The sequence below is a fragment of the Conger conger genome, chromosome 15, assembly GCF_963514075.1.
Source record: "Conger conger chromosome 15, fConCon1.1, whole genome shotgun sequence".
NCBI classification, from domain to species: domain Eukaryota; kingdom Metazoa; phylum Chordata; class Actinopteri; order Anguilliformes; family Congridae; genus Conger; species Conger conger.
This window is the reverse complement of record NC_083774.1, coordinates 20,620,534-20,636,185: the sequence shown is the minus strand read 5'-3', so window position 1 is coordinate 20,636,185 and position 15,652 is coordinate 20,620,534. Positions and strand designations below refer to the sequence as shown.

The 15,652-nt window shown below is 43.4% G+C and overlaps 2 protein-coding genes across 2 annotated transcripts; one reads left to right on the top strand and one right to left on the bottom strand.

The window, feature by feature from the left end:
* Window positions 1–1,006: 1,006 nt before the first annotated feature.
* On the bottom strand, window positions 1,007–4,874 carry LOC133111068 (ubiquitin-associated protein 1-like). The gene is made up of 5 exons (XM_061221228.1): window positions 4,743–4,874; window positions 3,984–4,475; window positions 2,755–2,943; window positions 1,374–1,475; window positions 1,007–1,141 (listed from the first exon to the last, which is right to left on the bottom strand). Exons 1-5 carry the CDS (start codon window positions 4,872–4,874, stop codon window positions 1,007–1,009), a joined length of 1,050 nt encoding a protein of 349 aa, XP_061077212.1.
* A 3,293-nt stretch (window positions 4,875–8,167) lies between these two features.
* On the top strand, window positions 8,168–15,298 carry LOC133111567 (maspardin-like). Its single transcript, XM_061222031.1, has 9 exons — window positions 8,168–8,317; window positions 9,241–9,305; window positions 9,861–10,022; window positions 10,352–10,432; window positions 10,548–10,693; window positions 10,802–10,910; window positions 11,731–11,838; window positions 12,688–12,828; window positions 14,643–15,298. Exons 2-9 carry the CDS (start codon window positions 9,243–9,245, stop codon window positions 14,796–14,798), a joined length of 966 nt encoding a protein of 321 aa, XP_061078015.1. The 5' UTR covers window positions 8,168–8,317; window positions 9,241–9,242; the 3' UTR covers window positions 14,799–15,298.
* Window positions 15,299–15,652: the final 354 nt, after the last annotated feature.

Here is a 15,652-nt window from a genome sequence, read left to right as displayed (position 1 = left end):
TCAATGGACACAGCCACAAACACACATAACTCGAGAACAAGGCCTTTAAATCCGGCATCCTGTTTTTATAGTGAATTAAACATTTATAGACCACAAGTCCCAGGAGTCAACAAGGCAGAGCAGTTCAGGTCAGCAAAACCACTGAGCACTGGAAACTAAGCTGGACTTCTACAATACAATAAATAACCACGCTGACTGTGAGGACTGTCTAAAGTTTATAGAAAAACGTAAAAACATACAATATGTTGCACAAAAGAAATAACATATCAAACAATTTTTATATACTGTGTAAATAACCATCCTTTCTGTGTGTACTAAAGTCTATATAAAAACATATATTGGAAATATCACATTTGAATTTGAATTAATGTTGTAAATATTAGAAACAAATTGAATGTGTTTCAAAGGTGTTCATGTGTTCTAATTTCTGGGCAGCGTGTGGCAGAATACTACATTTCATTGAAAGGTTTTGACACTTTAAATGTATAGTTTTAATTCCTATTTTATGTCATTATTAAAATAAGAAAGCCCCTGTGATTAAGAGCTCCTCAGAGCAGATATGGTGTATAAAACAGCTACACTAGCTAGTTTCATAAGAAAATATTGCAAAAATAGCCAGGTAATCACCTCAATCAAGTTTTTATCTGAAAAGTGGTCTGTTTTTTAATGTTATACTGAAACCCTGAAATATTTTTTTCCGAAAATATAAAACCAAATTTATATTAAAAAAAGATCTAGGGTGCCTAAGACTTTTGCACAGCACTGTAACTAGATCTGTAACACCAGAGAGAGTGGAGAACAACAAATAATATGTGAATATTAGAATATTAGAAAATGTTGCACAACTTTAACAGGCCCCCACCGGTAAATTACTTCAAGGATAGGACAGTCCCAGTGGTGATGGATGTGATGAGATAGTGACAGACGGATAGTGATCAGACAGTGACAGATGGATAGTGATGAGATAGTGATCAGACAGTGACTGATAGGGACTGGTTAGGCACAGTCACACGGCACGCATCATCAGCTCCTCCAGGGCCCGTTCTCTGTGGTTCTCGTGGACCAGCAGAACCTCTTTGATGGTGTTCTGCTGAAAGCCCATTTCTTTAAACTGGGTCAGAAGGTGCAGGAACTCAGCAGCCTAAAAGAGCCAAAAAATCACTTTTATTTTTACTTTACAGTAGCCACTGATTAATGTTGATTCATCCTGATTAGTTCTGACTGAATGAATGGTACACAAAAAGTCAACATGATATGTTATGATTTCTATGAAGAAAAGTGGGAGAAGCACCCAAAGATGAAAGACAAAGAATCCCACCTCACAACAATAGGACATCCAGAATCAAGTGAGAAATGATCATGTGCTCACTCACCTTAGTTTCACAGTTCTGGAACATCTCCAGGGCCTCCTCCACCTGAGCTTCATCATAGCCCAGCTCACACAGCCGCTCACATGTCACCAGGTAGCTCAGGATCTGCAGGGGGGCAGGTGCGTAAGCCACACTCAGATCCTCATACCGACCTCACTACAACACCTCCTGCACTAGTGCTGTTTGCTCAACCAATCAGTGCTAAGAATTTAGAGATAGAGAAACCTGACAGACAGGATTTCCCCTTGTGATTGCGCACTCTAAACTGAGAAATAAAGTAATTGATCATCAATTCAAAAGGTATGATTTAAAAAGCTAATTGTACAAAAAGTAAAGGGTCCAGGGGGAGTGACAGCTTCACACCATGGGCCCTCTTCCTGACATCCTCAAAACCCCAGAATTTGCTTTCCTAAAAAATGGCTGAACACTGCTGTACAGGTTGGTTGGTTACTTTGAAGACAGAGGCGCACTCTAAGTGGTTGGCCTTTTAATGGTTTCTCTGATTGAAGAAAAATATAAGAGGTCCTGTAGATGAGCTAGTGTTGCGGAGGAGCCACACCCTGTCTAAACTGATATCAGAATCACTTTTACTCTACAGCCTAAATAAATAAATATCCCCTTAAAAATAAGACAGGTTATTTACAAAAATAATAACTGCAGGTTTTCTAAAGGAGGTAATGGGACCCTGTTCATGGAAACATTGGACACCTGGGATCTACTTTCAGCCCCATATGTCAGGGCTGTCAAACTTAGAGTAGGTATCTCCTTCTCAGAAACAGAGGGTGGTACAGATCTAAAGAATGCACTTGAAAGGAAAAAACCTGCTAGCTTTTCAAATCTTACATAAGCACAATGTAAGCAGCCAGCCATCAGCTGAAGTCACTGGTTAAAAATGCAACCATATGGGGCTGCTAGATAGTTCATCCTGTTCTAGTCCCTAGAATGAGCCTGGGATGTTCTCGGATGGAACCTTAACCATGTCAGTGCTGACTGTGGCCAGTAGACCCAAAGACAGCTGCATAATTAGTCGCATCGCCAGGGTTATCCAGGATCCATGTCTTATCGTTCTCTAGCAAACCCTTCTGGTTAATTGGGTGTTGCTGGTTTGAACAGTCTTCCTCCAATTCATGCTCAAGCTCAGCTTGTGGGCTGTGATGTGAAAAGCTTCTGACACCACAGAGGAGAGGATCAGCTCGACTGCCACGTGAGCACAGCTGTATACAACTGCCCATTCCCAATTGGGGAAGATAAAAAAAAAGTGTAGCCACACATCAAGTTACACTGAGCCAGTATATGAGCTTATTTGTAACATCTGTGCGGAGTTCTGTGAGTTTGGGGTGAATGTTGGAGAAGGGGTACAGCAGGGTTATCCAGGGTGACTGACCTGCTCAGGGCTCTGTGGGCCGATCCTTTGCAGGGCGAGGATGGCAGTCCGGAGGGGGTAGCCGCTCCCTGTGATGGCCTCTAGCAGTTCCCGCTCCTCCTGGCTCAGGGCTGACAGCAGCTCGGCAGGGGAGTCCAACACCGGGGTGTGGGAACCGAGCGTACAGCCAACCACACGGGGACCAAGGGACTGGAGGATAAACACAGAATAGAGTTATACCCCCAGGCAGCAAAACAGCCCCTACCCCCTTATCTTTCCATCAGGGTGCTATATTTGGATCCCTTTAAGATCATTAGCTCGGAAACTTGAGCCTGTGGGACAATTTATAGTTTTCAAGAGTTTGCATTTGTAATCTTTTATGCAATTTAACATGATATTGGTTTTCGGTGCTGATATAGAAAGATAACCATTTTATGAGAACGTTAAAAAGTCAGACTTGCTTATTGCCTTGAAATGCACTGGCAGGGGAAGAAACCCATCCAGATCAGGGCAGAAAAACTTAGATAATACCTTGGAAGGATGCCAGGAAAAAAAACTTTACATTGGCTATTATCCTCCTTTACAAATATTTACTGTGCTTCATAAAAAAACAGAACATAGTATGGAGCAATTTCCTCTCCCATGATGTAAGGCCTGACCAACACATGAATGAATCATGTGTAAATAAAAATAGCATCGGTCATATCGAGAAAAATGAGCAGAATTCATCATAAACTACAGATACATTCTTTCACAAATTCCAAAAACATAAAGTACTTCACATGAGCCATTTAAAGCTCTCATGTTTATTTACACGCTGGGCTATTGACACATACAGTAAAACCATGCACTGCTCCTCGGTATGCACTCCATGTCCACGTCTTTAGATCAAATCCAGTCTCTGCCTTTGCCTTTATGTGGGCCTCTCCGTGCACATTTCCACAAAATATACAAAGTCTATTCTCAGCTCATCATTCTTTTGATTTTTCAAAAACACAAAGGTTTCATGGCACGGCAGCTGTTCCACCGCAGAAAAAAACCAAAGTATTTTCTCCTTACCTGACAACTCACATAGTTCACATTTTGTACGGTGTGATATTTACTGAAGCAAATCAGGCGTAAATACCTGAATTTCTTCATGACCATTGCTGTACATTGCTGGGGATCTGAACCTCCAACCTTTTGTTCAGAAACCTGGTCCAACCACTATATAATGCTGCAGAGGTGAGGGGAGAGGGGCCAAGCCCTACCGTTGGGGAAGAGGAGGGCCTGGTCTGCTGGGGACAGCAGTCAGGCAGCGGCTGTGACGAGAGGGAGTGGTTTCGACAGCTGTAGCACAGCGGGTGGGGCCTCCTCTTGGCGTGCCTCTGGCCATGGTGCAGGGGGCCACGCCCTTTAGGTGGGTCCAGCGCGGACAGCGAGGACTGCCTGAACTCCTGGAGGCATGAAGGGGAGGTCTTCCGCAGGTGGGCGGGGCAGGAGGTTGCGCCCGCAGCAGTGTGCGGGCGCGCTTTCTCCAGGGAGGGGGCCTCCTCGTCCTCCCAGTAGGGCCGGGGGTACAGGTCCGAGGCGCTGAGGCTGTAACTGCGGCGGAGCGAGCGGCGCTCCGGGGGGCTGCTGAGCATCTGCCAGTAGGGGGGGCAGGAGGGCCCCACCCCGGACGTGCAGCGGGGGAGTACCCCCCCGCTGGAGTACCCCCCCTGAAGCCCTGTCAGGACCCAGTTCTCCAGGTCAAACTCGTACTGTGAAAACACAAACACAAACAGGGTCTGCTGGGAGGCTCACCCGGTAAAGACAATGTTCTCCTGCATAACTGCATATCGCCCCAACTCAAGAATTTTGGGTCCAGTAACAACATGTATCTGAGAGAGGACTGAGCACCTGCCACAGTTATCCTGGAGAGGTCACACTGACTGTTCACATGAAGGATCACACAAGGAATTTACTCTGTGTGATCTCACAAGAGATCAGTCAATGGAAACAGTGAGGGGCTGTGGTGTGGTTCTGACCTCTGTCTCCTGCAGGAGATGCAGGTAGTCGGGCAGCATGAGCTCAGGGGCAGAGACCAGCTCCACCTCTTTCATTGGGTCTTCTTGTGGCCCAGCTGGGATCTTAAAGGGGATTTCCTCAAGACTGTTCATTCTGTCTGGCTACAGAGAGGAAAAATCCCTTTGACAAATCAAAACAATTTAGATCAAAACAAATACACGTACATTTATTTGTGCCTGGAACCTGTAAGAGGGAAAAAAGAAGATTTGCGTTTGTTTACCTGTCAACGCCAAACTAAAACAGGAAACAGGAAATATCTCCATGTGTCCAGCAGTTCTAACCCTCCAAGGGGTAACACCTGGTGTCTGACACCCACATACCAAGAAACCCATTAATGCTTTCCCCAATTTATCTGTTTCCAGCATTATACAGGATGGAGCTTTCTGTGGGTAAACAGATTAAGGGCTACAGCGTCACAGACTCTGCCTGATACTCTGCTCTCACTGGTCAACAGAACTTTTGGCATACTATTTTGTCAGGTTGGGCCTAATGAGGGCAATGACACAAGGGCCACTGACCCCCACTGCGTCATCACCAAGCCAGAAATCCCACAATCCCGCTCTCTGCCCGTGCTGCACTCATAGGATGGGATGGGGCAGAGGGGCAGATGGCCGAGGGCTTAAGCACAGGCAGGCAAAAGCAAAACCTCAGTCACCAGCTGCCTCCTAATGTTTTAATCCGCTGCTCATACCCAAAGGTCACTAGAATGGCATATTACTGTCTGTACATTTCAGTATTACGGAAAACACAGCCATAAAAAACAAATACATAACCTTTCACATTGGCCTTTCAGATACCAAAAAAGCTCCAGTACCAGGGCTTCAGATCTTTTCAAATCTATCTTTCTCAGGGGGAACTACAGATAATATTCGATATTATATATCCACTTTGATTGACATTCACCATTGCAGAAGGACTGAATCATTACTGAGGATGACAAAATGAGTCATGGTAAGAATTCTGAGGAAGTAAAAACTATGTATATGCAAACATTTGTGCTAATAACTAATGGCAATGTGTTAACAATGTAAATAAGAAACATCTCCGGACATCTCGGACTGAAGATCTGTGTTGACAATGTGTTGACCCTTGACACTAATGTCACACACATTAAGTGTTAAATATTACATTTATTGAATTAACACTGCACACTGATGTCTAACATTATAATTGCATATCATAAACAATACTGAATACTGAATACTGCAGTCTGAAATCTATGATCATTTCACAAAGACGATGTTCAGCCAATAACCGCCCTTAGAAAACAACAACACTGGTCATTCACAAACACTGGGATGCCCACAATATCATAATGTCACTACATCACCACATGAAAATATCAAGATATCACAATAAAGTATCACAATAGCAAATGCATAGCTTCTCAGAGTCCCATCAATTAGCTCACCTGTAGACAGTCCCCTCAGCACTGTTGAGTGTATCTGAGTAATGTGGAGAAAGCAGGGTAAGACACTGCTTCTGTGATGGTGGTGATATCACTCGCACATGCTAATTCCCCCTGATCCTTAAAGCCTGACATACTTCACAGACTCCACCTGTATTCTCCGCTTGTACTCACTGTAATATGTGATTAGGAATGGAAAACTTGGAGGATTAGAGAAGAAGTCTAAGACAATGGGAAACAGACAGACACAGCAGCACACACTACAATCAGTCATCAGCACAGATGACCATCTCTGATTACAGGCAGTGCGCTTTATTGAATCCACTATGACTACAGTATTTAGTAGTAATTACAGACTGGAAGGCACCCTCTTGTGGCAATGTGAGTTCTTTTCTTCAATATTTAGAATATTTACAGTTCTGAAATATGTTTGAGCCACCATTCTCTGCCCAATGGAATTTGATAAAATGTTTATGGGGGAAAGCTGCCATCGCTTTGGATAAATGCAGGCATTTACCATTACGTTCGCCTGTGTCCGCTTCCTGGCCACTACTGACCAGACGAGCTGCTGCCTGTTGCCCATGAGTCAAGCTGGAAGCTACACCAAAGCCATGGTACTGCTCCCCCAGGGGCAGTTAAGGGAAAATCAGTCATGTTAATCAATCTGGTTAACATATGCAATATATTTTTTACTTTGAATATGTTGCTCATCTTTACGCCAACAAGTCAAGTTTTTTTTTTGCTGCTTTAAACTTAGGAGACAGACGACAAAGTAAATAACCAAAACTCTACACATTTATATGTATAACCACATTATTTTCATTTTTTTTTTTAAAGCTGTCCTTTATAAGGGACTGACAATGGGCAGTCCTGGTGAATCCCCTTACCAACCTGTACTGGCAATGAGAGTTCCCAAGACCAAAACCAGATTGCACTTTGAACAGATAATTATGATATACTCAATCAAAGGCTTTTTCCTGATCCAATGAGATAGCTTCGAACTGATCCTGGTACGCCACAGCACCATAATACTTTTTGAGTCTATTGGTGAGGCAATTGTCTTATAATTGATAGAAAGGGCTCAGGCCACTTTAACTCTTTTTTTGGCAAGAGAGCCAGAACTGCAGCTCAGTGGCCAAACCTCCCAGCACACCAAGTAAATCCAGTCCAATAATCTCCTGGAAAAATCTGCATGGAAGCCATCCAGCCCTGGAGCCATTTGAGATATTGTCTTAGGCAAATCTTCATTTGTTATTGTCTTTTGCATGTGTCTCAGAGCAGGAAGCCCCTCCAGTCATGCAACAGCAGTACACATATTATCACATTGCTGAGCCCCATACAACATGGAATAGAAACTGACAATTTACCTAGCAACTCCTCTACATCAGAGGTTACATGACCATTATTCAGTTTTGTTTATACGTCCTTTTCTCCAGCCCAAAGAAATATGAGCTGGGGGCATTCTGGCCCTGTCCCTACAAAAACAGAACATCTATGTCCCTACTCAGCTCATGCTGGAGTCCTATGCCTTCTCTGCCCAATATCTCAGCTTCAAGATCCCTGCTGCTTTTCTCTAAACCTGCGAGAACCCCCTTGATACTGCAGATGAGAAAGCTGTATGTTGCTGGCAAAAATGCTTAATATGGACCTTACCAGTGTCCTGCCCAAGTAATGCTTTCCTCCATAACCAATGAGATATGCAAGAAGGTAACCTGTGTACAACATGCCTGTTGTTCGTTTGATGGACATTTATTTTTATGGCCTTCCTCAGGTTATTTATTTTCTCATTTTCTTGTTAATCCTCTGGCTTTTTTTGTGTTATGTACTTCATTTTGATCATATTCTCAAAGTTTTATTTCTCTAAATTGTATTTGAGAAATTAAAAAGAGAGATAGATATAGGCTACTACTGTACAAAATGTTCACAGCATTAAGGATTGTTTATGGGCCTTCCGCGCATGTTCTACTGAAAGGGGGCGGTGCTCTGTGAATTACGGAAGTCTCAGGCAGCAGAAAAGAACAGTCATATGTTTCGGTTTACTACTAAAACCTTCAAGGTAGCTAGCTAGCAAATGCTACCCTTGGTAACAGTGAAATGTGTGTAGGACCGAATGATATCACTAATACGGTAATATTTGGTTTCATTGATTATGTTTCTTTCACGTTCTTATTTTATCTTGTTATTTTGTTTAATGTTGTCAGGATTTATCTGTTTAATTTGCCTACTCTTTGATCTATGTGCGCTCAACTCAAGCGCAATTAAAATGATCCCCGTGACTGGAAGAGACTGAATTAACAACTTTTATACAAAAACGAGATATTGCCAGACTAAGCCTTAGCTACCCTCTAGTTAGACGTTTTCTACATATCCATTCTTGATACAGAGGTTGCCATCTGGTTCGCAAGCTAGCTAAAGTACGGTTGAGCAGAGTCACATAAACTTTGATTATAGGAACTTTTAAATGACAAAAGAGGATAATATTCTACGTCAAAGCGTCTGGTAAGAAGTAAAACGGTTTTTATTATATGTGTTGGGAAGAGGTAAACGCACCGAATCGGTCATTCAGACTACATTATCGGAGGAAAACAGGTGCAGGTTTGATTTTCAAACCATGCAAATGCGTATTCGCATTGTTCTGGCTGTCAAGTGTCCACGGTCATATTAATTTAGCTATTGATAATGTTTATTATGTTTTTGCTTCTCTTCACTAAAGGGTAAAGGGGTGGATTTAATATTGTGATCATTGTAATCCCAAGACACAATCGTTAAGGAGCCCAAATATTTCTGGCGAGTCGTTTATTCAGTAAATTAATGCAAATGTCATAATGAAGTTTACACATTGTTAAATTCAGAATGTTGGTGGTGTGGAGCAGTGGATGTTATTTTGTCAGAAAGCAGGTCACGTGTTGTAATTGGGTTTGTTGGCTTGATTGGCTCTGTACTTATGACTTTAAAAGAATCCCGAGTTGTATAAATGTTGTCCGCTCGATATAGCCTGCAGTTACATTGATTTCTGTTAGATCGCAAAATCTGGTTTCCTTTCCCCACAGAAATGGAGGAGATAAAATTATCTCCAGATTACAACTGGTTCAGAAGCACCGTTCCTCTCAAACGAGTAAGATTGTTTTATGGTCGTTGATTGCTTAATGACAGCATATGCACAATATACTAGTTCCAGCTTACTGTTCTGAATGACTTTAATGAATTATTTTTTTATGCAACGTATCATATCACCTGTTGGCATTATGTTTTTACCACAATTGTTACTCTCTGCATCTGATTTTACCTGTAAGCCAGGGATGGACAACTCCGGTCCAGGAGGGCCGGTCTGTGACCTGGTTTTTGCTCCAACCAATTACCTTAATTTAGTTTTCTGACAGCTCTATAAATTATGTTGGTGTACACCTGTACTTAAGCACAGTACAATCTTTAAGATACACTGGCAGTCTGACGCTGGTCCATATACAAATGTCAAGACATTATTTCGCTAATTAAATAATGAATAGCAGAAGTAGATCGGCCCTTGCTGTGCAGTCCTGCTGTAAGCGATGGAGAACTGGAGTTCACGGTATTCTTTACGGTTTTACACCGCACTGCTGGTGATAAGTGGTTTACCTTGCTCTGATCTTCCTGGATGCTGACAGTTGGCCTGTTGTTTCTGTTGCTGTAGATTATTGTGGATGATGACGACAGTAAGGTTTGGTCACTGTATGATGCTGGGCCCAAATGCATCAGATGTCCTATCATCTTTCTCCCCCCGGTCAGCGGAACAGCAGAGGTGTTCTTCCAGCAGGTCCTGGCCCTCACAGGCTGGGGGTACAGGGTGATATCGGTGAGCACCTTCAGCCCCTAAAACCAAACATCCCCTCAGCAGCAGCATTTCTAGTGTGCTGATTGTGTGTGTGTTTTCTTTTTCCACTGGAAGTGTTTGCCAATTTGTCTTGAATTAAGAAATTATTCAATATTTATTTGTACCCGTGGGAAGTTATAATTGCATTCACCAGATACAAGTTAAATGTTTTTAAGACCTGGCAATATGATATACATTATATATATATATATATATATATATATATATATATATATATATATATATATACACATAATATGTGCATTTATGGAAAATATGATTAAGAGAGCTCTATGGTGTCTTTCCCCTAGCTGCAATACCCTGTGTACTGGGATCTGCTGGAGTTCTGTGATGGATTCAGAAAGTTGCTTGATTACTTACAGTTGGACAAGGTCTGCCTTTTTTTAAAACATTTTTTGACATTTTAGCCATTTCTAAATCGTATCACTAATGGTAGTTTCCTTATGCTATCTAATTTTATTGTGCACATTTCTCCATGTGAAAAAGGTTCATCTGTTTGGGGCATCTTTAGGAGGCTACCTGGCTCAGAAGTTTGCAGAGTGCTCTCACAAATCCCCCAGAGTGCACTCTCTTATCCTCTGCAACTCCTTTAGTGACACATCCATCTTTCACCAGTCTTTGACATCAAACAGGTAAAAGTGCAGCCCGGGTTAGGATAATGACTTCCACAGGCTTTCCGCTTCACAGATGTGTTGTGGGAAATCCATAGTTTCGGTCGTGTCTTTTCCCCTGTCTCCCAGTTTCTGGTTGATGCCTGCCTTCATGCTGAAGAAGATAGTTCTCGGTAACTTTGCCAGAGGGCCAGTGGACCCAAAAATGGCTGATGCTATCGACTTTATGGTGGATCGGGTGAGACGTGATTCAGTTTATTACTGAGATCCTAGCCTGTACCACGTTTTGTTAAAAGCACTTGTTTCCTGACTTGGGTTGAATAGTTGGGCTCCCTAAGACTGACACATGCAGGGTGCAATACTGCGCTGAGAGAGAGACAGTGCTTTCTTCTTCATTACATTACATTACATTAATGGCATTTGGCAGACGCTCTTATCCAGAGCGACGAAGTGCATACCCATAACCAGGGATAAGTGCACTGAAAGACCCTAGAGGGAAGTACAATTTCACTGCTACCTGTACAACAAAGATAAGGACCAGGGCCTATTTGAATCCTTTTTTATTTATTTGTTTTTTATTTTAAACGAACAAATAAACAAACAACAAAGCAAAAGTGACCAAACTTAACTATCCAAACACTGCTTACCTAGCCAACTAAAAATACCAATACACAAAGTAAATCACAAAGACAACAATTAAGGTTCACAGGGAGGTAGGGAGGGATGGGGAGAGGTGCTGCTTGAAGAGGTGCGTCTTCAGTTTGCGCTTGAAGGTGGGGAGAGATTCTACAGTTCTGACCTCAACGGGGAGTTCGTTCCACCACCGTGGAGCCAGAACAGACAGGTAGTCGTGAGCGTGAGGTGGAGGTTCGGAGAGGGGGGGGTGCCAAGTGGCCTGTGGAGGCTGAACGAAGAGGTTTGGCAGGGGTGTAGGGTCTGATGATTTTTTGTAGGTAAGCTGAGGAAGACCCTTTAACTGCTTGGAAGGCTAGCACCAATGTTTTGAATTTGATGAGATTCTTCAGCAATGGTGACTGATGTGCTGTTGTATTCTGCAGCTGGAGAGTTTGAACCAGAGTGAACTGGCCTCTCGACTGACTCTCAACTGCCAGAACTCTTATGTGGAGCCACACAAAATAAAGGATGTGGTCGTGACCATCATCGATGTGAGCTCTGCCCCTGCATCGCCTTCGCCCTCTCTGCCCTACTGAAGCCCCTCTCCCTCTCTGCCCTAGTACCTGTATCCATACTGAACGCCTCACCCTCTCTGCCCTAGTACCTGTATCCATACTGCATGCCTCACCCTCTCTGCCCTAGTACCTGTATCCATACTGAACCCCTCACTCTCTCTGCCCTAGTACCTGTATCCATACTGAACACCTCACCCTCTCTGCCCTACTGAAGCACCTCACCCTCTCTGCCCTAGTACCTGTATCCATACTGAACGCCTCACCTTCTCTGCCCTACTGAAGCGCCTCACCCTCACCCTCTCTGCCCTAGTACCTGGATCCATACTGAACGCCTCACCCTCTCTGTCCTAGTACCTGTATCCATACTGAACGCCTCACTCTCTCTGCCCTAGTACCTGTATTCATACTGACGCGCCTCACCATCGTATGTTACCCAAATGTGGAACAGCACACTGTTCCAGGGGTGTAGTACTACATTTTGGGCCCTTTACCTGTGTGGGCCCTTTAAAAATTGTTGGCCAAAGCAAACCCTCGTCCAAGCCTTTTGAATTTACTCCCTGCCTTCCAGCCCTGTGTACTCGGTTCCACTATTCCCTTTGGTTGTGATGCCCCTGCAGTGCATGTGAAAGTTTGAACCTAAAAAGTTTGGCCCTAAAATCCCAAACAAACTGAATCCCTGTAATGCCCAATATTGGCTTGTGTTGTGTAATTGCGACATTGGTGTGTTAGAATAACGTGGTTATTCTGTTGTTTGAACATTTTTGTGTGACTGATTATTCTGTTTGGAGGTGTTTGTAAGGCTGATTGCTTTCATGTTATTTTAAGGTGTTTGATCAGAGTGCCCTTTCACATGAAGTGAAAGAGGAGATGTATAAGCTGTACCCTGATGCAAAGAGAGCTCACCTAAAGACAGGCGGGAACTTCCCATACCTGTGCAGGAGTGCAGAAGTCAACCTGTATATCCAGGTGAGTCCTTCAACTAGAACCTCAGCAGTTATTCAGGAGGGCCTCGGTCTTTATACAGCCGAGAAAGTGTGTATGAGTACCGGCTACAGCTGCAAACTGCAAGTCTATCTTAATTATTTTACTGTGCTCAAGTACAGCCATGAACCATGGTAATATATAGAGATGTCAGCAAATTACATTACACGTCACATTAATGGCATTTGGCAGACGCTCTTATCCAGAGCGACGTACAGTTGATTAGTCTAAGCAGGAGGCAATCCTCCCCTGGAGCAATGCAGGGTTAAGGGCCTTGCTCAAGGGCCCAACAGCTGTGCAGATCTTATTGTGGCTAGACCGGGTATCGAACCATCACCCTTGCGGGTCCCAGTCATGTACCTTAACCACTACGCTACAGGCCGCCCTAATAAAAAACAAGACAATTGGTTGGAACAAAAAAAAGTACGCAGACCAGCCCTCGAGTACCAGTTGTGCACCCCTGGTGTATACCCTCTATCCCAGTGGTCTCCAACTCTGGTCCTGGAGAGTTACAGGGTCTGCACTAATATTCGTACTGAAGACCAGGCCAAATAAAAAAATGAAAGGTCTGTTTGTGAGTAATTTCAGCTGTTTCTCTATGAATGCCTTTAGTAGAGGAACTAAGAGTGGGGCCTCTCACCAGCAGGGAGCCATTTCCTCTGTTTTACCACAACAGCATGGCACTAGACTGTGTGGTGAATGCTTTACATGAAGTTCTGACTTAACATTTTTTCCTGTGCATTTCTGTTGTATGGAGTGAAATGAATGTATATCCAGCTCCATATATCCCAGCACTGGGAAATTATAGCAAGGTGTAGGAATTTATAATCCACTTTATATGCAGTATGGTGAGGGCATGAGGTTGAGTTGTTCCCACAATGTAGTGATGCCTCACTTATTGGCAATTCAGCAAGCAGCTCTTGGGACTAGGAGGCACAGCTGCAGCCAAGAAGTGCCACACACAGGCTTCAAAAGTACTGAGAGGGGGTGGAGAAGGAAGTAGAACTAGTGTTGGAAGGTTGTGTTCTTTGCTGTGGGAAGTGCACGCTGTTATTGAACTGACCAACCCTGATTTTGTTTACTCAGTTAGCGTTGTGTGCTTTTATGGGTTTTGTGGTTTGGGAACTGACGTATGTGACCAAACTTATTAGATGGGGTGGAAACCAGTAAAGGCAGCCTCTAAACTAGAGATTTAGTTAAGAGGCTGCTCTGTCTCTTCAGTTAACTTTCATAATTAACTGTTCCAGCTATACCAGGGGGGTATACTACGAATTGAGATTACGGGGTTTGTGAGCTAATCTAAGATCTATTTCTGGGTTTTCTGTATCACAAAGCTGATTTACTTTAAATCAGGCTATATCGCCATGGTATCGTATGCTGCACGGCTTACCTGGTCTGGGGCCAGTTATGTTCAGGCTGTCAGATGGGATTGAAACGCCACCCTTTGACCAATCAACTCCTTGGAAAAGGTCTCCCCAGGGCCCAGTATTTCAAAACTATTAATCAGAATTTTCGAGTGACTTTTTTTTTCCATCTTGTTTTCTTGCTATCCCAGATTCAATTGATCTTGTTGCATCAATGTAAATCTGTGTTTTTATACCCAGCTATGGACGTTTATGCCCTTATAGGGGTAATTATACCCAGCTTCAGGGGTTTATACCCTCATAGAGGGGTTTTTATACCCAGCTACAGGGGTTTATACTGAAAGCTACTGAACAGCCTGGCTGTCTCCCTGCACAGTCCTGCGAGTGAAAGTACTGGCTGGTGGTGTGTAGTTGTTGATGTTTGCCATCTTACAGATTCATCTGCGGCAGTTCCATGGCACACGCTATGCGGCCGTCGACCCTGCCATGGTGAGTGCTGAGGAGCTGGATTTGCAGAAGTCACGCTGCACTGGTGACTGTGACCGAGAGGAGGAACAGCATGACTCAGCCACCATTTCCCGCCTGCGCTGACTGCCACAAAGGGCACCCTCGATCACCAGCATGGACCCAAAACCCACCAGCCTGCCTTTCAAACGGGCCGCATCTGGCCTCAGTCAGGGTACTTTTCTGACAAATCCATTTAAGTTAGGCTCATTTTCTTGCTTCTTGGAACTCTTTTTCTTTTCTTGAAGAAAATATTTTTAGTGGAAAAATGGTTACTGTAAATAATAATTGGTTGTGTTGATTTGTCATATTAAAAAAGCCATGATGCCTCTTTTGTAACTTTCTGCCTTGTATGTCCTGTTAAGATTTAGTTTTGTCTTCACTTTTACATTGGTTTGTTGTGTGTGCACATGTGTTGATTGTACATCAGTACTGCCAAACACTCCTCGTTACTCAGTATTAAATATGATTCAATGCACTGATCAATGCAGTAGTTCCTGTAATGTGGACATGAATGCAGAAGAGATTGAGCTCTTTATTCCCTGGTACTTTTCTTTGATGAAGTAAAGCATGCTTGATTACTGAAACCAGACAGATTTTGTCATTTCTTTTGTGTTGTGCTGTGATTGGTCAGTGAGATTTGCTGTGATTGTAGTGGTAAGTGATTTTGCTGGGATAGGACAATAAGGTGGGTGGGGTTGTGCTGAGGTGTTTAGTGTCTCCGTAACATAGAACAGTGGTCTTCACTCCTGGTCCCGGAGAGCCGTTGGGTGTGCTGGTTTTTGTTTTTGCCTAAATATCAGCAACCAATTCAGACCCAATAAACCGGGTGAGGTGAGTTACTTGATCAATTAAAGCAGTACAAAGTACAGTTAAGTGCTGAGTAACAACAAAAACCAGCACACCCTGCGGCTCTCCAGGACCAGGAATGAGGACCACTG